Raw genomic sequence first — 27892 nt, forward strand, 5'->3', positions numbered from 1 at the left:
AACTGTGTCATAAAAATCATTTATTTTGTACATTTTTTTATATTATGGTAGTCATAGCCCATGTCTGTCCAAAAACTTCAACACATACATGAATAGGTATTATATACAGAATCAACCATCCATAAAAAAGAGCAGATTTGTCCTCATTCTTCACCAAAGATACACATTCTCTTTCACAGACATTCCTCTGAACACTCAATGGCTGCACCCAGACACAAAGATCAGATTCTCTCCACCTCATGTTTTCTGACTAGTATCCCTGGAGCGGTAGAACACACCTTTACTTTTGAGATCTCTAATTGTACTGGGGTGAAGTCGACCTGTCACAGAAATAGCGTAGCAGCCTTTCACAAATCTTCCTGCAATAAATAGATCACATATACTTAAAAGAAACATAGATTATTTCTAAGAGAGAAATTGAGGAAAACATCTCACCCTACATCTGGGGGCCATGGATTTGAACAAAATTGATTCTACACTACCTCAGGATGCTTCCACATGGATATGACTAATAATGCCTTTGTCGTTCTTGAGAGGAAGATTTTTAAAGATTTTTACTTAAATATATTTCTATGTAAAACTCTTATCACCTATTGTGGCCCCACCCTATCCCCAGGGTCATGATTTAAACATTATCTACACTACCTGAGGATTCCCACCCCATCTAATGATTTGAACAAACTTGAATCTACACAACCTGAGGATGCTTCCATATTAATATAACTAGATATGCCTATGCTCTTATTGAGAAGATTTTTAGATTTTTCCTATATATTCCAATTTTTTATTATTTGTTTCCACATAAACCACCTACCATCTGGATATGGCATGAAAAGTTAACTATAGGGGTGAAACGATACACCTTCTTCGCGGTTCGATACGTATTGTATAATTTTGTCTCGGTTCGGTTATTTTCGATACATTTTGATAGAGGGAAACAAATTCAACGTTGTTTTATGCTTTCTTTTTCTAAATCTAGTCACATATTTTACGAATTTTATTTGCAAATTGACTAGAAGAAATTGATTAAATATTATTTGACTGTCAAAAATTATTTAACAAGCTATCAGTCATCAAAAATTTACGTTTTCTATACTTATTTATACTGAATAACGTGTTTTACCTTATGCCATACCCGACTGAATAACGATCCCGACCGAAAAACAAGAGGCCCATGGGCCACATCGCTCACCTGAGCACAGTGGATAGGCAAAAGCACAAATCAGTTCAGTATTGAAAAGATTTCGGGGGGGGGGGGGGGGGGGGGGGGGGGCTTGAATTTTAAACTACCTGATGATGCTTCCATGTCAAAATAACAAATGGCTTTGTTGTACTTGAGAAGATTTTTAAAAAAATTTCTGATATATTCCTTTGTAAAAATTTGATCCCCCCTTGTGGCTCCTCCCTATCCCAGGGGTCATCATTTGAACAAACTGGAATCTACACTACCTGAGGATGCTTCCATATCAATATGACTAAACATAGCTTTTCTGTTCTTGAGAAGAAATATTTTTTCTATATGTTCTTATGTAACATCCGATCCTCCATTGTGGCTCCGTCCTACTCTCGGGGGTCATCATTTGAACAAACTTGAATCTACACTACCTGAAGATGCTTCCATATCAATATGACTAAACATAGCTTTTCTGTTCTTGAGAAGAAATATTTTTTCTATGTGTTCTTATGTAAAACTTTCTATCCCCCTATTGGGCCCCACTCTACCCTCGGGGGTCATCATTTGAACAAAATTGAATTTACACTACCTGATGATGCTTCCATATCAAAATGACTAATCATGGCTTTGCAGTTCTTCATCAGAAGAAATCTTCCTATATATTTTCTATTTCAGACTTTGATCCTCCATTGTGGCCCCACCCAACCCCAGGGGGGCAACATTTGAACAAACTTGAATCTACACTACCTGAGTATACTTCCACATAAATATGATCAATCAGGGCTTTGCTGTTCTTGAGAAGAAAATTTTTAAAGATTTTTTCCTATATATCTCTATGTAAAACTTTTATCCTCCTTTGGGGCCCCACCCTACCCCCAGGGGTCATGATTTGGACATACTTAAATCTACAGTACCTTAGGATGCTTCCATATCAATATGATCAATTAGGGCTTTGCTGTTATTGAGAAGAAGATTTTTAAAGATTTTTCCTATATATTTCTATGTAAAACTTTGATCCTCCACTGTGGCCCCGCCCTACCACCGGGGGTCATGATTTGAACAAACTTGAATCTACACTACCTGAGGATGCTTCCATATAAATATGACTCATCATGGCTTTGCTGTTCTTGAGGAGAAGATTTTTAAAGATTTTTCCTATATATTTCTATGTAAAACTTTGATCCTCCATTGTGGCCCCGCCCTACCACCGGGGGTCATGATTTGAACAAACTTGAATTTACACTACCTGAGGATGCTTCCATATAAATATGACTCATCATGGCTTTGCTGTTCTTGAGGAGAAGATTTTTAAAGGTTTTTCCCATATATTTCTATGTAAAACTTTGATCCTCCATTGTGGCCCCGCCCTACCCCCGGGGGTCATGATTTGAACAAACTTGAATCTACACTACCTGAAGATGCTTCCACATGAGTTTCATCTTCCCTGGCTTTGTGGTTCTTGAGAAGAAGATTTTTAAAAGATGCTATTAATTTTTCACTAATTCTTTATTATCTCCCCTTGAAAGAGGGCATGGCCCTTCATTTGAACAAACTTGAATCCCCTTCACCCAAGGATACTTTGTGGCAAGTTTGGTTGAAATTGGCCCAGTGGTTCTTGAGAAGAAGTCGAAAATGTGAAAAGTTTACAGACAGACGGACGGACAGACGGACTACAGACAAAATGTGATCAGAAAAGCTCACTTGAGCCTTCGGCTCAGGTGAGCTAATGAACCGAACCGAAAATTAGAGATTTTGCACCGTGTATCAAACCGAGAAAAAATACCGCGGTGAATCGATACCGCGGTGAACCGTTTCACTCCTAGTTAACTACCCTTTATGAGACATATTTAAAGAATGTTATTTGATATTTCTGTATTATAATTCATTTATATTTTTTTGAAAACTGCATAATATTTTGCAAATTGTGATAAAGATTTTATTTTACATAGTTTATAACATATAAGAGCTGTCTTTGTGCAACACACTACTTCAAAAATTAACTTGTTCTAAAGTAAATTCAACTGACATTTGCAAAGAGTGAAAATGATTTAAGCACAACTTGCCTCGTAAATGTTGAGGTGTATCAACAATATATTGCGTAATGCATAAACACAATAAAAAAATATAATTTGAGCTTTTTATGACTGTAAAGGGGGAAATTTTCTCTTGGGGAAAAATACCAAATACCGTAAATATGATCTAGATTAATCCCTGCCTACCCCTTGGGGTTATGATTTGAACTTGAATCTACACTATGTGATGAAGCTTTCATATAAGTTTCAACTTTTCTGGTCCAGTGGTTTTTGGGAAGAAGATTTTTGAAGATTTTTTTTCCTGTTTATTTCTATGTAAAAATTTGATTGCCTATTGTGGCCCAACTCTACCCCCCCCCCCCCCCCCCCGGGCATAATTTGAACAAACTTGAATCTAGACTATTTCATGAAGCTTTCATGTAATTTCAATTTGATTCTTGAGGAGAAGATTTTGGAAAGATGCCATTAAATTTTCACTAAATCTTAAATATTTCCCACTGAAAGAGGACATGGCCCTTCATTTGAACAAACATAAACCCCTTTCTCCCAAGGATGCTTTGTGGCAAGTTTGGTTGGAATTGGCTTTGTGATTCTGGAGAAGAAGATGAAAATGTCAAAAGTTAACAGACAGACAAAGAGATGGACGGATGACAAACTTCAATCAGAAAAGCTCACTAGAGCCTTTGGCTCAGATACACTAAAAAATTGAGGTGGTGGTAGAAAATGAGAGAGGGTGGGGATGAGAATGTATGAATTTTTTCATTATGGCCATATATTCAGTATACATTAGGAAGAAAGAGAAGTAGTTCTTTCTCCAAAATGTAATCTATGGTATGTACTCAGTATGCATTAGGAGAGAAGGGAAGTAACTCTTTCATAATCAATTACCAATTCTCTGCCATTTGGCAACCCAACTATCCTCTGGTCCCATTAGTGCAATTAATCTGTAAAAAAAAAATACATATATACATTAAACATATAACATAAAATATCATACACAATAATTGCAATATATGTCCTGAACCATTCACATTTTCAGACAATATTGCCTAGGACAAATGAGCAAAAAATTTCACCAAATTGTCCCTGACATTGTTCTAATTGCATGTTTTATGCAGGTATCTGCACTGCTCTGCAAGTAAATGTAATGAGATATACAATGACAATGTTAGTATGTATGATTTATTGACAGAATATCCATTTAGTTGCATACTTACCCATCAAAGTTTGAGCTTGTGCAGTCATAAACTTGTTCTCTGTTGTTCTTCATACGGAGATACTCCTCACAATTATCACAACCATCATACTCAAATTGCTCCAAAGTCTGCATTCAAGATATGTAATATTATCAATGACCCTGTCCACATACATCTGATTAAATGTTATTAAAAACCACAAGATTCTAGAAATTTAATGTCATAGGTAAATATTATTATCAAATACTATGAATAGTCACAGGCACTTTCAACCAGTAAATTCATTTTTTTTAATGTGGTACACCTTAAGAAACATCTTTAAAGATGAGGAAATTTGAGCTACAATGTACTTCTACCATAGTCTAGTCAATATAAATATTTTTAATCTCAACAGAGTAGAGCGAAACAAGAATTTAAAGGTCAAGATTTAGTAAATGAGTTTTGACTGTCTTTTTGGTGGTAGATTCATTTATGTGACGTCATAATTGATTTGCAGGGATCACTCTGGATTTTAATGTTGATGGCCTATGGCCCATCAACCTTAAAATCCATGGGCCATCTGCCGGGGGTATGGGGGCCATGTTAGACCCCCATTGGGGACCAGGGGCAATGCCCGGTAGGGGGCCCAGGGGGGCAAAGCCCTCTGGGAAAAATTGATTTTTATGCTATTTTGTTGTGAATTTCAGGTGATATATTAGGTATCTGAGGGTTTTTAATTGCCATTTCTGAAACAACAAATTTCAGGTTTTTTAAAATTTGTAAAATAGAAATACTTTTTATTTTCATAAGGATTCTCTACACAGTTCTGAAAAATGTCATTGGAGAATTTTTTAAAGACTTCATACTACAGAGTATTGATAAACAGAAAATAATGTCCTCACCCGCTTTTGATTTTATTGGTTAAATTCTTGAAAGTTGTTACTAATACAGAGCACTTTCAGAAATTAAATTTGGTTCAAATGGTAGGGACTATTTTGTATTAGGCAAAAAAAAAAAAATAAATAATAGTCTTGTTTCCTGCTACACGACCGACCCTATATTTTTGCACCAGACCCTTAAGTTTTTTTTTCAGTTTTGGGAAAAAAAAATCGGGAATTTCATGTTCCAAAACTGAAAAAAATATATATTCAAGTGGTATTTCATGAAATTCTATGTTTTAAATATGGATTTTCATAAAATACCACTTGAGTTGTGCATCAAAAGACATGAAATTTAACTTTAAAAGATAATATTGACCTCTGACATGTTTAACCTGGTTTTGTATTAGTTCATATCCAAAAAATACTGTTGGAAAAAATAAAAGAATTTTCCTACCTAACTACCCTATTTTTTCAGGCTGGTAGCAGGAAACAAGACTATTATTATTATTATTTTTTTTTTGGCCTTAAAAGAAGTCTGAGAAAAATATGCAAACAACTGAAATAAGAGAAACTTTATTTTGATTAAAATTAATATCATTCAAGTAACCTTTGAAACATGTAAACATTGAATTTTATAGGCAGTCTGAGTCAAACTGATAGAATGGTCTACTTTTAGCTCTGACAATGAAGTAGTTTACGAGATTTTATTTGAAGTAAAAAAATGTAAGCTTCCATTGTTTTGGGTCAGTTGGTCTGATCTTTGCCTTTGGAGGAATTTCGAGCGAGCATTTGGTGGTATGCAAAATTAGTAACTTGTACAATTTTTGTTTCGGAATTATCATTTAAAGTTTTTTAAATTCAATATTACAAATTAGAATATATCTTTAATATGTTGATAATTATATCATTGCATATAAATACTATAAATTACGTTTAATATTCAGTATTCGGTAAAAAAAAATTCTTGATTAATCTAAAGGAAGGAAAAATTACATGTACGATTCCCTGTTAAGGTATTTTAGTCTCGATCAACCAGACGCTCTGGTGTTGTAAAGAACAAATGCAACCAGAAAGAGTCTGGTTGAACCAAGAACATAAAAGTTTGTTTTGATACGTCATATGATCAGTTGGGCTGAAGGAAGATCTACCGAATGGTCCTAAAATGAACCAAGATATAAATTTGGGCTCACACTTTTGCTTCTTATAGCGCTATATCTGTTAGAGATGCACCAGACCGACCCCTAAGTAAATATTTAGTGCATCATTTACAAAAGTTGTGCGCCAATGGCACAAGGGCGCAGCCCAAAGTGATCTCTGATTTGTATTTAATTTTTCCAATACTTTATGTCTGTAATAGAATTATGCAGAAAATAAAGCATTTTCATGGCACTTTTGTGAAAATCTGCATATAAATAGCTTTTATATCAAGGTGTTCTAAATAGCTTAATAAAGCTATATAGCTAATTCAAGCTATATAATATAGCTTGTATTAGCTATATAGCTTTATAAAGCTATTTGGAATACCTTGATATAAAAGCTTTTTCACAAAAGTGCCATGAAAATGCTTTATTTTCTACATAATTCTTTATATAGTATATAGATCTAAACCAAGAGATTGTGCTTGAGTTTCTTTGTGTGATGTGTGTCAAAGGTGCAAGTTTGATCTTAATACAAGCGCTTTGGTTTTATTCATATGAATATATTTGACACCTAACAAACATATAAATACATATATCAGGTACATATCAGGGGTAGACAAATAGAATTTTGCATTACTTGCCCTCGGACAGGTTACCATCATAAAATTACTTGTCCTACCAAAAAATTTGCTTGTCCGACCTGTTTCTTGATTTAAACAAAATCATTAACATTAAATTATTTCTCAACTGAGACACTACACGGGAATCAACGTAGATCTAAAATCACTAAATTTTCCCAGATTTCTTTCGATATTTTCAGGGCATTGGTAAAGTCAAAGTTTCATTCTATTCTCCTCAAAATTCTTCAATAAGATACTCCCTATACTTTCTTTGAATAAATTTAATGAAAAAGGTGAAGATGATCTCAAAAAACCTACAAACGAGACAAATCTGTGAACACTACTGCATGCCGATTGAGCTATGGACTTCATGACTATGTGATTGCCAATCAACAACCAATTTTAATAACAGTAGCATGTCTGTATTCACAGAATGAATTTAATATTTTGTCAATAAAAAAAGTCTAAAATCCAATTCAACTTTTTTGACGACAGCGAAAGATGTCATGTTTTACGACTTGTGTAACACATTCATGGGTAAATTCTAGAGAATTCATATTCAATAGTGGTCAACAGCAGCGAAAACAGATGCTTTGTTGTGATTCATGATATTTTAAAAGCGGTAACACAAAAGACATATTGAGTATATGATTTTTTGTAAATGGGAAAAAACACTTGTCCGCGGGCAGGCACCACTTATCAAATAACTTGCCCACTAAACAAAATTGGTTGTCCCGGGCGTCGGGCAATGCTATTTGTCTAGCCCTGCATATTATGTATTAATCATATCACTACTACAAGACCCAAAACACTAACGTTGGCAGCTGGTTAGTGCTTTTAAAATACAAAAGACTAATGAAATGTGGCAATTTACCTTAACCAATGAACATAAAAGGCAGGCCCTTAAGTTTCTTTGATCCTTTGGTACTGTTTCAAGCGACATTGTCTACTAGCGTTATGAAAATTTAGCCGATACCTGTGAGTTGGTCAGATGTCTTTGAACAGCTTAAATTAACTATTCCGTTAAATGATTCGGATTCAAAATATACGTTGAATATTTCATGACAAGATATAAGAATAATGAATTAATATTTCACTTTTCATTAACTTTAATATAATTATGAAAGTAATAAAATTTCATCTTGATATAATTCATGTTATCAGTTTTTAAGTCTAATGTATATTTAACCGAAACATTACACTTCGACTTATCTAATACGCGCACGAATATATTGAATTTGTGTTGTTAGTAAGTTTAACTAATTCAAAATAATATCCAAGTTTATGTAATATGTGATAAATGTAATGAAACTAAATTATATGTTTTTATCTAGTTGTATTAACTCTGGAGTTTATCAAAACTTCAAACTAACTATTTGTTGACCTACCGGAAGTCGCAAATAGAAGTACATGTGTGTTGTTTGGCAATTTTAGCCGAATTCTCCCTTTGAACGGGGTTTATTTTCTGGGTCGTTTATGCCGTAACTATCTATTATGCAATACGACCTCTGTTACCCGAGCGTGACATAATTTCACCGTAACTTTAATTATGTGAATTACTAAGTATGATAGAATAAGATTTATTCCTTTCACGCTAGCGACAGAAAACATGTCTTTTTGTGGATCTAAAAACAAAGCTAGAAGTGTTGCAGAGGGTGTTGTGAAGAACGAATGCTTTGTGGATGTTCTTAACATTGTGCCACATGCAATATTTTTGCTTGTCAGTTTGTTTATATTGATTGTGTGGTGCAAGTCAAAGTACTACAATGCAACAACCTGGGTACATTTCACAGGGCACAATGTAAGATGGTTTTTTTCACTTGCTTTAATTATCATAGTCGGCACAGAAATTGCAGAAGGGTTTATGTCTGATGCCCAAGATCCTGACACTGTAAATTACCATGTCTTCATACCACCAATCATTGCCTTTGTAGCAACTATACTGACTCTTGTTTTCTACCATAACATAGAACAGTGGAATTCTCCAAGATTTTTATTGATAATCTTGGCATATTGGATGTCAGTGTTGCCAATTAAAATATTGAAGGGTGTTTCATTGCACAAAAATGGCATATCGGTAGCCCATGTGAGAGTGTGGTTGACTTGGATTGATGTGGCACTCTATGTGATTTTACTGACTGTTGAACTCAACTTACTGAGAGTACAAGTAAGTGAAAAGTAGAGCAGTGGGGGCTATTTAAAGAAGAATTAAATCTGTCCCTTTAAATTCCAATACCAGACCTAATTCAATGTACATGTATTTAGTATTTTTATTGACCTTATTTGATAATTGAGAAAAGTTTTAATACAGTTTTTCTCATGTTTTCAAACTCTTTCAATTTGTACAACAGAAATATGCCTTCTTCAAAAATCCAGTGCCAGCAAAAACCCCACCTGATCTTGGAGACAGCAAATTTGTGTTCAAGCATGTGAACTTTTTATCAAAAGTAACATTTTGGTGGCTAAATGGATTCCTTTCAGATGGTTTCAAGAAACCTTATGAACAAGAGGACCTTGGACATTTACCAAAGGTTTGAAGTTACACATTTTAGCAAATGCATGCATATTAGTCATTGAACCACTCCTAGCTTTCTACACCATATACTCTGTGAAGGTTATCATCATTCTAGATGAGTTACAACAGAAAATAAGACTGTTAAAATCACTGTATGTGGAGGACAATTGTTGAGAGCTTTTGACAGAATATTGATATGAATATTAGTCAATGTGATATGGTTCTGATCATAATTTTGCATATTATTAACTATATAATTTGTCCAAAATAAAAAAGATTAATTTAGACACATAAACTAAAATTTCATGCTGTATGTTAGCATACGTGCCAACTTTCGAAAATCTGCATGGGCTATTTCGTGCATTTAGTTTTGGAACATTTTGTCATTAAAATGAATATTTGTCCTACCTGATATATTGAATACTTAGTATCATATTAACACAGGTTTAATACCTTGATTTATTCTCCATAAACTTTAACGAAAATTAAAATCATCCATGATTATCATTTAAAAGAAAACCCTTACCCCAAACCAATGAGTTATTACATATTGAGTGACTACTCTGAGCATATTTAAAAAAGTAGTATTAAATAAATAAATTTAATTCCATTTAAAATTTGATTTGACAACTTGAACACTGAGTATTTGCATGTATCAACTTATAACACCATAACTTAATTCAGGACTATAGATTTGAAATGAGACTTTGTTATTTCATCTTTCTTTACTGTCTTTATAGTTTACAAAAGAAATATAGCTTTTTCGTGTGAATATTTCATCCTCTTATCTTCCAGCAAGTGCAATGCTTAGATTTGGCTCTTGAATTAGTTAGATAGCCTAATGTCATGAAAATTGGTAATTATTAACATACCTCATTGTATACATGTTGATAGAGAAGTAGTGTTTCATGTTTGCATATTCTTGGTCAGTATTGATATTTTTTCTAGTGAATATCAAACAATATTAACCACCTAAAGAGTCCATAATTGTATGATATTCAGGTACATGTACTTCTAAATTTTCCAACTCTGTTGAATAATTGTACTTCTAGAGTGCATACTCCTTGCTTTTATTATCACAGGCACCTATGGACTCCCCCCTTTCAATTTATTTTTCTTTTTAAATCTGGGGTCAATACATTTTTTTCCTCCTAGTATATTCTAATATGCATTACATGTCATTGACTATATAACCCTTTTGTCTCTGTGAGCTGTTTTTAAATATCTCATTTTCGACTGTTACATAAGAAGAAACAAAAGGTTAATTTATTGATAACATGTATTATTATACCTCTATTAAGAATACTCAAATTTGATTGGCTTGTTAGAAGGCTTTTAAACTCAATAATGACTCCAAAAAGTACCGTTTACAGCAATAATGACCTAGGAATCACTGCACGTGGGGTATAATGACCGGTCAATAAAAATAATGACCGCTAAAAATGACCTGTTAATCCAAATTCCATTCAAATTTAAAAAAAATTATGCATACAGTAATGATTGTACATTATAAAAAATGCCGTTATAAAAATATGTTTAGTATTTTTAGGATATGGAACACGATTGACCTTTAGATGCGTCATAAAACATTTATCGTTTTCATTGAAACTTTCGTTACAATGTCAAATTCAACGAATTCAGACTCTGCTCTCTTGTACAGTAAAAGTCTGCACCAGATTGTCATTGTACTCAGGAAAGGTACTTGTGACTTTATAAAAATGCATGTTACTGACAATCACAGAGTGTTTTAATACTAGTAAATCGGCGGTGCAAAAACTTACAAGACTTGCACTTTGCAGGCGAAAAGTAAACAACTTCACTAGCGAATCCCGATCCCGATGGAACACTGATAATAACAGTTCGCAGGTCTAATTACACAATTGATTATTTTAGTAATTAAGCCTACAAAAATTGCCTTAAGGTCAAGATCTAGTAAATGACTTTAGACTGTCTTTTTGGTGCTAGATCCATTATGACGTCATAAACAATTTAAACTTTCCTTTTCCCGTACATTAAAGCTCAAATAGAATTATGAAGAAAATAAAGTATTTTCATGGCAGTCAATTTGAAATCATGTGAAAAGTAATCCCGATACCTATATTCAATTTTACATTATTTTAAAGAAGAGGCTAAGAACATACAGAGTACCATTTTCTGAGAGACTGTAGGCAATCTGAATACATTTCCTTTGTCTGATATGGAAAAAACTCCAATATTCATGACTGGCTTTCTTAATTTTTCATTAAAAATGACAGTTTACAAAATGATTTTTTGTCTTGTTTTCCTACAAATTATGCCCCGATACACCTTATTTGACCAAGCTATAGTTATAAAGCATCATAAAAGGAATTTATTTCTCAAGTTTGAGAAATCTGTAGGCTCTTTTCATTTACTAGATCTTGACCTTAATATATATCGGTATAATAAAACAATTGATTACCCTTTATGAGTTCAACATGGTGAAATAAGGACCCTCGACCTGGCCCACTCGCTGACCTGACCTGACCTCGGCCGCTACGCGGCCTCGGTCAGGTCAGGTCACCTCGTGGACCAGGACTTGGGTCCTTATTTCACCATGTTGACCTCATGAGGGGTAATTAATTGTATAATGTATATTAGAATACACAATTAGGAAAAAGGTTGTCGATCCCAGAAATCAACAAAAAAATTGGAAGGGGGCATACCCAAGTGCTTGTGTTATATACTGTATATGGCTTTGATCTTGCAGGATTTATCATATCATATAAAACCCCAATATGTTCAAGTTTGTTTGTTTTTTTTTTTTTGTTTTTTGTTGTTGTTGTTTTTTTTTTGTCTTATATTTAATGATATGAAATACAATTTGGTAAATCCATTATATAGTATTATGTAAGAATTTATTACTAAAAGTCTTTTATGATACAACACTGCAAGTTAAGGTTTTAGTAGCGAGATTTTTTTTTTACCTACATGCTACATAATCATGTTTGAATATGTGAACAGAACACTGTATTGTTGTATGACATGTGAAATACACATTCACATACTGTAGTGCTGTCATTGAAAGAGGATTGAAGTAAAAAGAGGTGACAAAATGGAATGTTCCATAAATAATACAGATAAAAACCTGATGAAATTTTGAATGATGTATCTTACATCTGTCTTATGTTGTCAGCAGGGTTATCAGTTCAGATAAATGAGGCCCATTTCATCATGTTGATATAATTTGTTGTGTGCTAATTATAATATATATTTTTATCATTATTTAAATAGGCAAGTTAACCTAAGGAGTGATGAAATAAGATCTCAATTAAAATAGCTAATAACTTGGTTAACTAATTCATGTGATAAAAGAACTTATTTAGCCTGTGACGGATTCAGAATGCTGTTTGTTTTATAAAAAGCATTGAAGGTGGAGACTGACCACAGTGTCAAGTTTAAACATGTTGACATTATTGGAGGTCGAGTTCTGGTTGTAATGTACTCGTTTCATTGATAAGGGTGACCTGCCCTCAAGAGGGATTGACAAAATGGATAAGTTAATAACTAGGACTTAGATATACAGGTGCAGGACTTTTAAAAATGGTTAAGGAAATGTAACACTCCTTAAAAAATATAATAAATGCAAAGACTAAAATCAAATGTTAAAAAATTAAATGTTTGGAATTGAAAACTTGAAAGTATACATGTTATAGCGGAAAAAGGAATTTGAGGTGTAAAATCTTCAAGGAATCATCAGCTGGTCTCCTGAATACAGTTGACTAAGGAATCAGCTAGCACTTTAAACAATTGAGCCATCTAGATAGAGGATACAAATATAGAAGACACTTAATGTAGGACTGATCTTTAACCCTTTACAATTGTGATGCACTTCCATCTGAAAATTAAAAAAGAATGTGACAATGTGTAATCCCTCTATAAGGCTCATTATGATGAAATCGTGGTCATCAGATTGCTAATAAACCTAAAAATTTGAAAGTCAGCAAAATAGCAAATCATTTTGATAATAGATTGTATGAATTAATGGTTGTGGCTATGTTGATGTTATAAGATCATGGATATCATTTTCTTTAGTTTGATGATTTGCCTTTGTCCATTGATTGTAACTTTTTAATACCAGTAAAATTAAATTCTAAACAGAGAAAGATCTGATAATAAACATTAAATTATAGTTCAGAGAAATATTGTGAGTATTTCTAGATAGATAAATACTTTTATCATGTTTATATATCTTCAAAAGTATTTTTTCTAAACAAATTGAAGTTTTGAGTGCATTTATAACTTAATTTCAGCAATAACAGACAAACATGACTTAACGAGGTTCGCTCCTGAGCTTTTGAGCAGATTTTTATCTTAACCTATATTTCAAAAATTCTCCATAATGTTTTAATTCTTACAATAAATTTGGATTCTACAATGCCAATTTAACTATATTCAGTTAAAACTCCATGATTGAATTCCATACCAAAAGCATTAAGTGAGGAACTATATTTTGTGGCGGAAGGTTTTTTAGAAGAAAATGATCATTTTTTCTCTTTTGAAGTATCTAAAGTATGTTAAGTTTGGATTCCTATTTTAACATGCAGTCTGCACACATAGTTATTTTTTTGCAGTGGACTGTTTTATACTGGTCCTAAATTATCTATTAAATAAACTGTCATGAATTCTATCATCATATTTGATAAATATAGCAAATAAATTGTGAAAATGAAGAAAAAAATAGCCCTAATTTAAGCTTAAAATTAGCACTATTTTAGTAATAATAAATATCTAAAAATTAACATCACAGACCCCCACTTTTAATTTTCTTTTCTGAATATATACGATACTCTTTACCATTCTTCTTAAATTCAGTAAAATGTCATTACTTTCAAATGATTTTTTTGCTTGTTAAATTTTTAATGCCAGAAAAATGAAAATGTTTGAGTGCAAAAAGGTCAAATAATTGAACATGCGGAGTAATTTGAAAATTTCTTCGTTGTCATAAATTTTAATGTGTCTATTTAAGATAAAATAAGACTGTTTTTGTTCCCATAATTTATTTGAACAAAAAATATTGAAGGAAAAACTTAAAAATTGATTTATGTGTAAGATGTATTTTCAGTGCAAAAAGGTCAAACTAAATGCTCTGTAGCGCCAAAAGAAGTGCATTGACCCCCATTTTTTGTTTTGATTTTTAATACAGCTATGTGTATAAATTCTAAAAATATACTTGATAAAAATTCTCATTACTTTTGATGACAGGATCCAACCTCCTTAATAACAGATTCCATGAAGACAATAAACATCAAATACATGTATTGTCCACAAGGTTTTATCAGAGTGCATTTATTATATATATATATATATATATATATATATATATATATATATATATATATATATATATATATATATATATATATATATATATATATATATATATAAAGCACTAAAAATGACCAATGACAAATAGAAATTGTCAAATTTTCGGAATGCCCTGTCCCTTCCTTAGGAGAAAGAAAAAAGTTAAGAATTCATAAAAACAAAGGAAACAGAAAACAAAATACAACTAGCACTACTACTAAACTACCAAACACTATGTATTTACAATGTTAGATGTTTAATTTGAAGTTTATAACCAGTTGTGAAGAAAAAATTCCGGGCCGCTATGCAATACGTCCGGTCATAATATTTCATAGCGGCCCAGAAATTTTTCTTTTAAACTGGTTATAAACAATCAAATGTAAGTTTTGATTAATCCAAGTGAACCACATAATAAATCATATATGATGACTACATAATTTGCCACGAGAAAGCCTAACTGATAATGTATTTTTCTGTTAGTTTTAAGCAAAGATAAGTCTGTAAACTTTTATTAGCACCTTTAACCAAATCAAATATTTATGTGAAAGGTTTAAAGTACTGCATACTTATAAAATAAAGGAGGATTAAAACCTTTTTATTTCCAGTTATTTTGTTTATTGCTTTTAAATTATTTCATCAAGTTTATAAGATTAAATCAAAGGCAATCTGCTGCTACAAGTGATAGTTAAATATAACCAAGAGTGTGAATAATCCGAAAATCTGTCAACTTTTACTGCCAGAATTTTAGTGCCTTGTGGGATTTGACTTTGACATAAGGAAACTGGAAACACTACACACTTATTGTAGGGTAGTTTTAAGCAATTCCAATAATCAGCCCTTAAATGTGTAACCAGCAATGAGAAAAATATGCTGGAAAAGACCAGGACTGGAACCTGGTTCCCCTGAATTGCTAGTCAGGTGTTCTACCAACTGAGAAAGATCTGGCCATCAGCCATCAAAACTGCATGCTTGACTGCCACAGTAAATGGGAATCTACCATTAATGACAAAATTTGTAATACATTATTCTTAACATTATAGAATATGTTTATTCACCAATCAAGGGCCCTCAGGGGGCATATACAATTATTTCAGAATGATTACATATAAATAATATTAAAGTATATTGTAATATGAAAGAATATAAATCATATCTATCATGAGGGTACAAATGAAAGATGTACAATATACCACGAGTACGATACTCATGAAAATGCAAGATTTGCAACATAATCACAATAGTCTGAAACTGGATCAAAAATATTGAGTAGGAAGAAAACTGAAGGAAGATAAAGAAATTGACAATAATAGCAGTATGCTTAAATACATGTATATAGTGTGGCTTGAATACAGAGGGCACCAGGGGACGATGCCTCTGCACATGCAGTCAATCTTACTGACACACCTGTACCCTAAGTATTCATTATATTAAATGAATACATGATTTATATGTTTTTTTTCCATAGTAAGTAAACATTGATGATTTCTGTTCATGAATACTTCATTGTCTTTGAACATTTTTCCTTGAGAAATATAGCAGCTACCTTACACTGAAAATGAACTAGATAAATTCAATAGGTACATCTTTATAATTTTTCAAAGTTCATAAACGATTTTTTTTCATTAGTTTTTAGAGCTAAATCATGATATTATAAGTATTATATTGGATGTGGGTAATGATTTATTTTATTTTCCAATATGAATACTAATGCCCATTTTTTAAAATTGGGTCAGATAATTTGGTTTATTAGGACAAGCAAACAATTCTAATTTCTTGAGAAAACAAAATAGACCTTTTTGACTTATGGACTCTATGGACACTATTCGTAAATGTAGCCAGACCTATGAGGAAAAAAATGAAAGAATTGGGTCTGTTTGTACAGCTCTAATGTTGATGTTATCAAAGTAAGGTATCATAATGGTAGGTATATGTCAACTGTATGGTTAATAGGTTAACCACTTCTGTGTTAACATGTCAATATTTAATGGTCTCCTTAGCCTTTGAATGATTGACTCTATCAATGTCCAGTGGAGATATGAGTGATACAATTGTCAATCATTAAGATTATTGATATGAAGATCAATTTTTAAATAGCTTCATAAAACTTGCATATATTTACTTATGGTAAAACCCAGCTGAACTAAGTCTGTCCACTAAAGGTGAGGTGCAGTTACTGATAATGATGGAAAATTTTAAATTATTAAGTTTCTAGTTGAAGACTGTAGATCTAATCATCACTGCACAACGAATACAAAACAGAAAATGCATGAAAACATGTTTAACTCTCATTACAATTATCACAAAGTCATTGTACTCTTTATAATAGTATTGTAAGGTCAAGGTCATTAAATATTAGTTGTGACACTAGTGATGATGATATTCCCACATATCACCCCAAGTAAAATGACAAATGTCCTGGTATAGAAAGGATTGCTTTAAAAAAAAAAATATTGATTTGACTCTGAGATTAAAGATGAAGTCATATATGAGTAGTGATGGGACTTGATACATTGTCTTCTGATGATACACTCAATATGAAATTCCATAAGCCTAGATTGAACAATAATGCAAGAAACTGTGGCCCTGATAGGATTCTATGAGGAGAACAAAACTGAGAGGAGGAAGAAAATTCTGGGTAAAACGCTGTCTTTATTCATCAAGGAGGAAAACGAGAAAGTGTTAACTTTCATAATGACATACATGTATTTCAGAGCTGCCAACCCTTACAGTTTTGGTGTAAGCTTATGATTTGAGAGTCTGAGATAGGACTTACAATTTCTCTATTCTTTTATTCTAAGATTGAAATGCCATAAAATCTCATATTTTTGAGGGGTCAAATTTTTGTGGTTTGAGGAAAAAATGTTGGTTCGTGGGGTTTTGATTTCATGGATGAAGAAGTGCAGAGTTGTAATATATTTGAAAATTTACATTTGCAGGACATACAAGTGGAGTCAGTGTATAGAAGATTTAAGGCTGTATTTGATGATGAATTGGTAAGTCTGCTAACTTAACCTGCTATCAACATGATCTAAGCCATAGGTCTCTAGCTCAGTTAGCAAACATTTTTAAATATGTTTACATATGGAAAATGGAGTGGAAAAAAAGAATACTGAGATTGTAACTCAATCTAAAGTAGATTCAATTCACACAAGTAAAATATCAAAAACAGTAAACAAAGTTCTATACGGACACTGAATGATTCTTCTTTTGTTCCATGCTTTGCCAAAATACATGTATTAACTTTGGTTTCATTCTAGATATATTTTTAAGTTTATGTTGTTACATTTACTGTATTCACATATTTATCTTATTTGCATCAGTACAATTTTTCTCTCCTCTGTAGGACAAAAGTCAGAAGAATGGCAAGAAACTCAATTTCCACAAGGTGTACTTACGAGTCTTTTGGAAGAATCTATGTTTGGCTGGCTTTCTTCGTTTTTTCGGAGACATCATCCAATTTGTTGGACCTTGGTGCATTGAGCTGATTATTAATTATGCGTATGAACAAGTGAAACTCAAAGAGGATAGCCATCTAACCAATGGCAGCTCGGTTGTGTCTAATGTCTCCCAGGCTGTGGTCCTGTACAACATCTCCTCAGCATCCAATGGCAATCAATCTATTGTCATGACGATGCCTCTAAATATGGTAATTTGAAGATCCTTTGTAAGGAATTGTGGCAACTATTATGATTTTGAGATTTGTTTATCCAGCTGTGCAATTTTTATAACATTGATATTAGTTACAGTGTGTATATATAGTTTTTCTTGCTTCAATTAAATTTACCACCTGTACAAAAGTTTAAAATGTATAACAGAAGTCAGGCATTTCCTGATTACTTAAATCACTACAACAGTGAACTTGGAAAAACAACAAATTTCAAAACATGGCTAAAATATTGATTGCCTTGCAGGACATTAATAGTTATGTAACTGCCAGTGAGTTCATTTCTAATGGGTATGTCCTGGCCGCGGGGCTCCTGATCCTCACCATCATACAGAACAGCTTGTGGCAGCAGCACCATTACCTTGTTATATTAGAGGCCGCCAAATTGAGGGCCTCCATTCAGGTACATCTGCACTAGGATTTTGTTGTTTTATGTATATTTTTTTTGCCTTGCAGACTATGCATGCTCGCCACATTACTGTTGCGGATTTTTTTTCCAATGGTTATGTGGTAGCTGTTGTACTCATACTAACAACCACAGTACAAGCTGCTTGTCATCAGTTCTATGGATTTATTTCATTAAATACGGGGGCCAGTTTGAAAGTTGCCGTACAGGTACGCTTTCTAATTAGAGCACTGCTTGATTCCTCCAAGAAAGTCTAAAATGTTCTTTTTCTCATACTATTGCCAAAACAAGAGCAAAGCAAAAAAAAAAATCAAACAAGAAATATGATATCTTCATTATTTAGATGAACTGAAAATGATAAAATAGCTTTCTGATCCACTTTGAGTCTGTTGTTTAACTTAAGGAATAACTGTCTAATTTTTTGGTTTCATGATGTGATCAAGCGATTGGCTTGCTGATAATTTGCATAAGCGCCGAAGGCATTTATGCATTAAGTTATCAGACAAGCCAATCGCTTGATCATCAGATCTGACAGTTATTCCTTATATTTACATGCTCTTGATTCCGTAAATTCACGTGCTACATGCCCCGCTTACTTCTGTCTCTCTCTGTCCCGCTGCGAACGTGATTTTTTTTTAACCACGCCTATCAATGAACCAGTAGCTTTATGTAGAAATGAAGTATTTTTACTATTTGTAGTTTTATCTCGGACAAAGAAATTTTAAAATGTAAATATTTTTTCTATATACTTGGCAGCTAGAATTAGATAAAAGCTGATAAGATCTAAATAAAGCTAAATAAAATGAAAAGAAGAATTTTCATATGGAATGATAGTATTGGGTATCTGTGCTGAGTAGGTTATATTTCAGCCAGTCATGTTTTTGAAGAATGTAGTGTCAGCATCAAATTTTCTTCTAGGAAGGGGGGATAATCAGGGTTTTAAGTCCTGACAAGGTCATTAAGAGGGTCAGAAAGGTCAAAGATCAAAACGAATAGAACACCAGTGTCAGAACTGTATTACAAAAAAGTGTTAAAATATGTGATCGATGTACATGCATTTCTTTCTCGAAGTGTGAAATCAGAAAATTATACAATTAAAATTTGTGGAAATGTTTTACAGTATTTTGTGATATAATGCCGCTGTGGTCTAATGTAGTTAGAAATCTAAGTGTGTATAATATTATTAAGTATCAATGAATTTGTCCTTTTTTTTTTCATTGTACACCAGCAACCATATAGTTGAGTGCTGATGGTAAGCAGCATAACCTTAAAATCCTCTTAATATTTAATTTGTACTGGGATTAAACATATAAGCATGTGTAATATTTAATATTTACTGGGATAAAATGTATATGCATGTATAATGTTTTTGCTTTGCTTAAAGTACATCATGTATCTTTAGTTTTAAAAATGTCTTGGTATTCCCATTTACTTGACATAATATATATGTACTGCATTGTTATGCATTCTTATATATTACAGCAGTATATATATTATTTAAATTTTTTAACATTACACTGAATATTTTTTAATGTTTCACACACTTTGTGTTATCAAATCTATCAAAAATTCTGGCACTGTAATAAATCACCCACAAACAAATATGTCATGGGATCTGGGCAACATTTAATGTCAGAAAATTTAATACTTTTAATTTTTTCGTTCATTCAATTGCTCACCCAGAAGGGGAGAGCACCGATTCTGTGTGAGGCTTGCTATGATGCACACTATTTGTTAATTTCTTCATACTTATTTTTTTCTTAAAGGGACATCATGACACATTAACAGGGAAATTGACAAACATTGAATTTTCACATGACCTATGCAAATCTTGTTCAATTCCTGAAAGTATTAGGTATCAGAAAATTTCAGGTTTTGGAACCTAAAAAATCGATTTTTATGGAGGAAAAAATAATTTTTGTATGGCCCAAGACGAAAATATTGCTTTACTTCTTCCTCCTTATTCTACGCGTCACAGAAAAGTTGAAGAAGTTACCATGGTCTCAAGTACCAATGGATGAATGTTGGTAGACCAAGAATTTAGATACAATCTTCAAAAAAGAAAATTAGAACATATTTCTCACCTTTACATGCTCCAATTGAATGTTGTTTATAAGTCTACGCTAAAAAAGTGGCTTGACCTTGACATGGACGATAACAAAATGGTACATACAACCTTTGTTTTTCCAGCACTTATATTGTGCAGTCTTTTCTTGCTTTACAGTGCAGTTTAGTTGTCATATCTTCTCTATACTCATAATTTTCATAAACTTTTGCTTTATGATATAGATGTCTTAAAAGAAACACATGATTTTGACTCATTATGTAACTTTAATGTGGTAATAGAAAGATAAACTTTGTGTCCTTTCTTATTTAGATCTGAATTATATTTATTGTGGCATTCATTTTCTGTCTTAATTTTCCTTGTACATTCTCACATATAGAGTAGTTTTTAGCTAGATTGTAATCCAAAACATAGTCTCTGGATTGACGATACATGTCTCATCAATTTAAGTTACAGTTAATTAATCTGTCTGAGTCAACATATTTGTTTGCCTTTATGTTTTGCTCGTTTATTAGTGAACTATTTAGAGAAGAATCTGATATGTTCCCACATGGATAAACTGGAATGAGATGTTTTAAATGGAAACATTAGAGATGAACTTGACATTGGACCTTGAATTAAGTGAATGGAACCTATCTCTGTTGAAGTTGACGTCAGAGTTGATAAATGGACTGTAGTCATACCTTAAGATTTCTTGCCATTTTGAATACCTAATTGTATGTTGACTTTTGCCTTGCCCTTAGAATTGGGGGATGCTTTGGAGGGGCACATCTGTCTCCTTATGTTACTGACCAGATGACATAGGACTGATCACAATATTTATCAAATTGTTAATACTTTGCTGTCTAGCCATATTGTCTAAAATGGGAAATGTATCTTGTTGCAGATTTTTACATTGAAAACAGATACAAGTATTGCAAAAATGTTTATGAATCTAATTTGTACCTTTAAAGAAAATCTCCTAACGCTGTTTTATTTTGTTGAATTAAAATGCAGTTGAACTTCAGTATCTCGAACACTGATATCTTTTAAAATACTATGGATATGTCAAAGTGAGTTGGGAACCCCAACTTTGTATTTCCTTATGTATTTTAACCTCAATATATCTGGAATTCTTGATATCTCAAGAGTTTTTTTTTTGGTCCCATCAAGTTTGAAATAACGAGGTTTGACTGTACCAAAAAAAATGTATGAAATTCAATATGGATAACAGTATTGATCATAAATCTTTTCTTCACAAATGTCAATTCAAACACAAAGATTCTGACTGCTTAATAATAAAGCATAATTAATCTATTTGAACACAGGCGATGGTCTATAACAAGGGTCTCCGTCTGTCTGGGCTGGTGATAAACTCCGGGAAGATGACGATGGGGCAGATCATTAATCACATGTCCCAGGACGCCACCAACATGATGATGTTGTTCTTCTTCATCCACTACATCTGGAGTGTTCCACTGACGGTGAGAACATTCTCCATCTTCACCAAATAAATTATATTTAAGCTAAGTATTGTGTGGCAGGATTTGTCTGCCCCCTTTTAGCTCACCTTGACGAAGTCGAGATGAGCTTATGCTATACCCCCGGCGTTGGCGTCGGCGTTAGTGTTGGCGTCCCGGTTAAAGTTTTAGGAGCAAGTCCCATTCCCAAGTAACTATAAGCCCTACCTGAACCAAACTTGCATGGATGATGCTTCTAGGGATGGACACTACCACACTTGCTTCGGATGCTGGATCTGACCTAGATTTTCCAGATGAGTGACCAGGTTAAAGTTTTTGGAGCAGGTCCATTCCCAAGTAATTATAAGCCTTACCTGGATCAAACTTGCATGGAGGATGCATATAGGGATGGACACTACCACACTTGCTTCGGATGCTGGATATGACCTAGATTTTCCAGATGGGTAACTACGTTAAAGTTTTTGGAGCAGATCCATTCCCAAGGAACTATTAGCCCTACCTGGACCAAACTTGCATGGATGATGCATCTGGGGATGGACACTACCACACATGCTTCGGATGCTGGATATGACCTAGATTTTCCAGATGAGTGACCAGGTTAAAGTTTTTGGACCAGGTACCCAATTATAAGCCCTACCTGGACCAAACCTGCATGGATGATGCATCAAAGGAAGGACACTACCATACTTGCTTCAGATGCTGGATTTGACCTACATTTTCCAGATGAGTAACTAAGTTAAAGGTTTGGGAGCAGGTCTATTCCCAAGTGATTATTTAAGCCTTACCTTGACCAAACTTGCATGGATGATGCTTCTAGGGATGGACACTACCACACTTGCTCCGGATGCTTAATCTGACCTAGATTTTCCAGATGAGTGACCAGGTTAAAGTTTTTGGAACAGGTACCTAACTATAAGCCTTACCTTGACCAAACTTGCATGGATGATGCATCTAGGGATGGACAATACCACACTTGCTTCAGATGCTGGATCTGACCTAGATTTTCCAGATTAGTAACCAGGTTAAAGTTTTTGGAGCAGGTCCATTCCCAAGTAATTATAAGCCTTACCTTGACCAAACTTGCATGGATGATGCATCTGGGGATGGACACTACCACACTTGCTTCGGATGCTTAATCTGACCTAGATTTTCCAGATGAGTGACCAGGTTAAAGTTTTTGGACCAGGTACCTAACTATAAGCCTTACCTGGACCAAACTTGCATGGATGATGCATCTAGAGATGGACAATACCACACTTGCTTCAGATGCTGGATCTGACCTAGATTTTCCAGATGAGTGACCAGGTTAAAGTTTTTGGAGCAGGTCCATTCCCAAGTAATTATAAGCCTTACCTTGACCAAACTTGCATGGATGATGCATCTGGGGATGGACACTACTATACTTGTTTTGGATGCTGGATCTGACCTAGATTTTCCAGATGAGTGACCAGGTTAAAGTTTTTGGAACAGGTACCTAACTATAAGCCTTACCCTGACCAAACTTGCATGGTTGATGCATCTAGGGATGGACACTACCACACTTGATTCAGATGCTGGATCTGACCTAGATTTTCCAGATGAGTGACCAGGTTAAAGTTTTTGGAGCAGGTCCATTCCCAAGTAATTATAAGCCTTACCTTGACCAAACTTGCATGGATGATGCATCTGGGGATGGACACTACTATACTTGTTTCGGAAGCTGGTTCTGACCTAGATTTTCCAGATGAGTGACCTGGTTGAAGTTTTTGGAGCAGGTCCATTCCTAAAAAACTACATGTATAAGCCCTACCTGGACCAAATTTGCATGGATGATACATCTAGGGATAGACACTACCATATTTGCTTCAGATGCTGGATCTGACCTAGATTTTCCAGATGAGTGACCAGGTTAAAGTTTTTTTGGAGCAGGTCCATTCCCAACGAACTGTAAGCCCTACCTGGACCAAACTTGCATGGATGATGCATTCTAGGGATGTACACTAACTAACCTGCTTCGGATTCTGGATCTGACCTAGATTTTCCACATGAGTGAATTTTAACCATATTTTAACCAAATTAGCATGGATGATGATGTATCTAGAGATGAACACTTCCAGACTTGCTTTGGATTCTGAATCTAATATTGATGGATATTAATCTTGGGATGTACACTAACTAGGAAAAATTAAGATGCGAGATTTGCCTTACTTATAGATAACATTCGTCGAGGTGAGCTTAGTAATCTTTGATTACCTATGTTTCTATTTTCCTTATGTTTAAGCTGGGTAGTAAAGATTAAGTAATACATGTTTCTATTACTTTAGATTGTGATAGCACTGGTGTTGATGTACATGAAAATGGGCTGGACAGCCCTCATTGGTGGGTCTGTAGTGGTGATGTCGGGACCACTTCAATACTTGGTGGGACGAGGCATGTCTAATATGCAGAAAAAAGTCATGGTATACCCATATTTATAGAAAGACTTTAAATTAAATCATTTCCTTCTCTATACTGACAGGTAGCTATACCTTAAAGATATTAACAGGAAGGTAAAGAATTGATCTCAAATTTAGATAAAACATACCTGTACTTTGTTTGAAATATAGACAATAGTCAGAAATAAAACTGAGAGAGGCAGTTCCATTTCCTGAGTTGGTTACCCTTGAATCATTTATTTACTGTACATAAACAAACTGTAATATTTAAAGATCATGCTCATATTGAGGATCACATAGATAAAGTATAGGTTTTTTCCCCTATTACTTGTAGGCACAATCTGACAAGAGGGTCAAAAAGTGTAATGAGGCTATTCAAGGCATAAAGGTCATTAAACTGTTGGCTTGGGAGTATTTCTTCAGACATGAAATTGAGGCATCAAGGAAGAAGGAATTGAAAGTTCTCTTTATCAACAGTGTATTCAGAATTCTTTTCAGTAAGTCAAAACTGTGATTTTGAAAAAAAGAGTCCTCCTATGATTTCATAAATCAATTGAATGGCTCTCTGTAGCAAGGGAGACAACTCCCTTGACATCGATAGAATAGAGAGAAACAAATACCGAAAATTAATAAAACAAAAAGGGGAAAAAAAATTGTTTTGAAAACAGATTAAATGTTTTATGTTACACTGTAGCTGAATGAAAAGTAGTACATCAACAATAAATTCTTTTCTTTATGCAGCATTCATTCTTGTTGCTGTGCCAACCATAGGAACCATGGTGGTATGTATGAATACAATTTCAAGATTTTCAGTGATGATTTATACTGTGTTTATTTAAGCGGTAATCATATTTTAGTGCTGCTTCCTGTCCTTTCATATAAGTTTACACCAATATATGATTAAAATAAATACAATTAGCAGCTGGGCTTCAAATGCACTAATTAATGATTGTGCTAATCAGTTGATGAGGAAGACTGTGGTAAATTCTGAATGTGATAATTTATGTACTTTTACAGTATTTAAAGCATATTAGTCAGGAATCGACATTAATGGTTGTCCGATTGCCCGGGGCAAGTAAATTTTCTGTTCGGGCAAGTGAAACTATTGATGTACTTGTCCGATCAGGCAATTAAATATTTCTGATAGAAGCATATATCTTTAAACAAAACAATAAATTGAACACTTGATTTCCACCAGAAAAGTGACATCATTTTTGCGTTTGGGAATCTCTTAGCATTTCTAGAATATAACATTCATTCAAAAATTTGGTTTGTTATTCTGTTTTCTTTCATTGTAGTTGACAAAAAGAATGCTTTCCATTTGTCAACTTTGTTATTCTTTAAACAAAACAATAAGTTGAACTTACATATACACAAATGACTTCTTATAAAATGCAAATTCAGTATTTTCAAATTTCAATTTTAACACTCAGTAAATGACCCCAGGGGACTTGGATAGGGCCACAACGTTGGGTCAAAGCAAGGTTAAAATAATATGCAAGCATCCCCATGTTGATTAGATCCAAATTTGTCATGGCCTGTTGTATAGGTATTTCATCATAATAGGGGATCTATAGAGGAATATCTTGCATGTGGCACTTTTTAACCTGATTTTGGGTAGAGACATTGATCATGAATTTAACTATGTTTGATGCCTGACTTTTTTCTCTTGCAGACTTTCCTTTTATACCCACAACTAGAGGATAAGCCATTAGATGTTGGGAAAGCTTTGTCAACTCTGGCATTATTTAATATTCTGACCCTCCCCATGGCTCTTTTTACACTGTTTTGTACAACCTTCATCACAGCCAGGGTCAGTATGAAGCGTCTTCTGCGTTTCCTGCTGGTCGAGGAGACAGAGGGACTGGGGGATAAGACTAAGACTCTGACCCAGAGTGTAGGGATTGATACAACAGATCCTGAGGTAAGGTCTGTTTGGGCAAATATTTAATTACTTAAGGGAGAAATAATGATTGATGTTATGAACAAGTATTCAATGATTTGGATGGGGGAAGAGGGTATATTTATTCTGGTGATAAAAGATTATTCTAAAATTTAAAATGTAATTTTTAACAGTTCGTTATTACAGTGTAATACTATGTTATTAAGATACTACCAACTAAATCTCAGAAGTTTTCCTCCATAGGATATAAAATTGGACACTATTGTGGAGTATCGTAATGGTACAAAGAAGACCTCCACAAGTCTACATAAAGATGACGATCTCAGCAGTAGTCAGAGTTCATTAGGGAGTAACCTGTCTCGGACCCCGTGTCACAGCCGACATAACAGTAAGGGATCACTACGGGAGATGATGGAGGGAAGCAGAAGACACAGTTCCCAGACCACACATTCCTCTCACTCAGGGACAGGTCACCTGTTTAAAGTATTCTGTAGCCTTAATGCTATGTATCAATTGTCTGCCTCTTCAGCTCAAAGTAGCATATGAAGTTCAAAAATCATTAGTAGAAATACACATGTAATTTCTTTTGTCCTTTATGAGAGATCTGGACATGCATTTAAGATTTTGCAGATGTTTATTTAGTTTTTTATAACATAACAGCTCTTGCGGTGGTAGATGGAAAGGAGCCACAGCGTGGACGCCACACCAGCGGGGTTTCCACAGAAGACGAGGAAGAAGTGGCAGAACCTCTCACAGTTATAGAGGCAAAGAATGTGTTTGAGATCGTCAATGGAAATTACTCCTGGCATTTGGACAAAGAGGATGAAGTAGCGCTGAAGAATATCAACGTTAAAATTCCTGTCGGGAAGCTGACAATGATTGTAGGACAAGTTGGATCTGGGAAGACATCACTGATTTCAGCCATGCTGGGAGAAATGACAACTATTAGTGGGCATGTAGAAGTTGCAAGGTGAGAAAAATGTTAAACAAACCACCTATCAAAAGTAATGTCAATTTTGTTTATAACACAAACAATTCCAGTAATGTGAACAAACAAAAGACCTTATTATATTAAAATAGAGTTGTTAATGAAATTATTTTTGATACATTGTTGCTGA

At 33.8% G+C, this 27892-nt stretch overlaps 2 protein-coding genes across 3 annotated transcripts in view; one reads left to right on the forward strand and one right to left on the reverse strand.

The window, feature by feature from the left end:
• LOC133172105 (transcription elongation factor SPT4-like) lies at nucleotides 1-27856 on the reverse strand. Of its 2 annotated transcripts, XM_061306915.1 has the most exons (5): nucleotides 27837-27856; nucleotides 7897-7971; nucleotides 4425-4531; nucleotides 4096-4151; nucleotides 1-359 (listed from the first exon to the last, which is right to left on the reverse strand). In XM_061306915.1, exons 2-5 carry the CDS (start codon nucleotides 7963-7965, stop codon nucleotides 238-240), a joined length of 354 nt encoding a protein of 117 aa, XP_061162899.1. In that variant the 5' UTR covers nucleotides 7966-7971; nucleotides 27837-27856; the 3' UTR covers nucleotides 1-237. The 2 variants fall into 2 exon arrangements, with proteins under 2 accessions (XP_061162899.1, XP_061162898.1); XM_061306914.1 differs by lacking the exon at nucleotides 27837-27856 and having other exon boundaries at nucleotides 7897-8010.
• LOC133172106 (ATP-binding cassette sub-family C member 9-like) overlaps nucleotides 8503-27892 on the forward strand; it is a 39369-nt gene continuing 19979 nt past the window's right edge. The window contains exons 1-13 of the mRNA XM_061306916.1: nucleotides 8503-9189; nucleotides 9374-9553; nucleotides 17799-17855; nucleotides 18206-18508; nucleotides 18774-18929; nucleotides 18983-19141; nucleotides 22305-22460; nucleotides 24761-24895; nucleotides 25206-25368; nucleotides 25613-25653; nucleotides 26547-26795; nucleotides 27018-27243; nucleotides 27435-27744. Coding sequence (XP_061162900.1) covers nucleotides 8632-9189; nucleotides 9374-9553; nucleotides 17799-17855; nucleotides 18206-18508; nucleotides 18774-18929; nucleotides 18983-19141; nucleotides 22305-22460; nucleotides 24761-24895; nucleotides 25206-25368; nucleotides 25613-25653; nucleotides 26547-26795; nucleotides 27018-27243; nucleotides 27435-27744 — 2693 coding nt within the window. The 5' untranslated portion in view covers nucleotides 8503-8631. The remainder of the gene's footprint in view (nucleotides 9190-9373; nucleotides 9554-17798; nucleotides 17856-18205; nucleotides 18509-18773; nucleotides 18930-18982; nucleotides 19142-22304; nucleotides 22461-24760; nucleotides 24896-25205; nucleotides 25369-25612; nucleotides 25654-26546; nucleotides 26796-27017; nucleotides 27244-27434; nucleotides 27745-27892) is intronic.

This window comes from Saccostrea echinata, unplaced genomic scaffold, assembly GCF_033153115.1.
Source record: "Saccostrea echinata isolate AGI-Se365-2 ecotype Australia unplaced genomic scaffold, CSIRO_AGI_Sech_v1 ptg000054l, whole genome shotgun sequence".
Classification (NCBI taxonomy): Eukaryota; Metazoa; Mollusca; class Bivalvia; order Ostreida; family Ostreidae; genus Saccostrea; species Saccostrea echinata.

Excerpts from the sequence above, each read along its gene's own strand:
- LOC133172105 (XM_061306915.1), bottom strand. The coding sequence starts at position 7,965 with ATGTCGCTTGAAACAGTACCAAAGGATCAAAGAAACTTAAGGGCCTGC. Across the intron at positions 4,152-4,424 it reads ACAAGCTCAAACTTTGATGG|ATTAATTGCACTAATGGGAC; the intron begins GTAAGTATGCAA and ends TTTTTTTTACAG. Across the intron at positions 360-4,095 it reads TGCCAAATGGCAGAGAATTG|GAAGATTTGTGAAAGGCTGC; the intron begins GTAATTGATTAT and ends TATTTATTGCAG.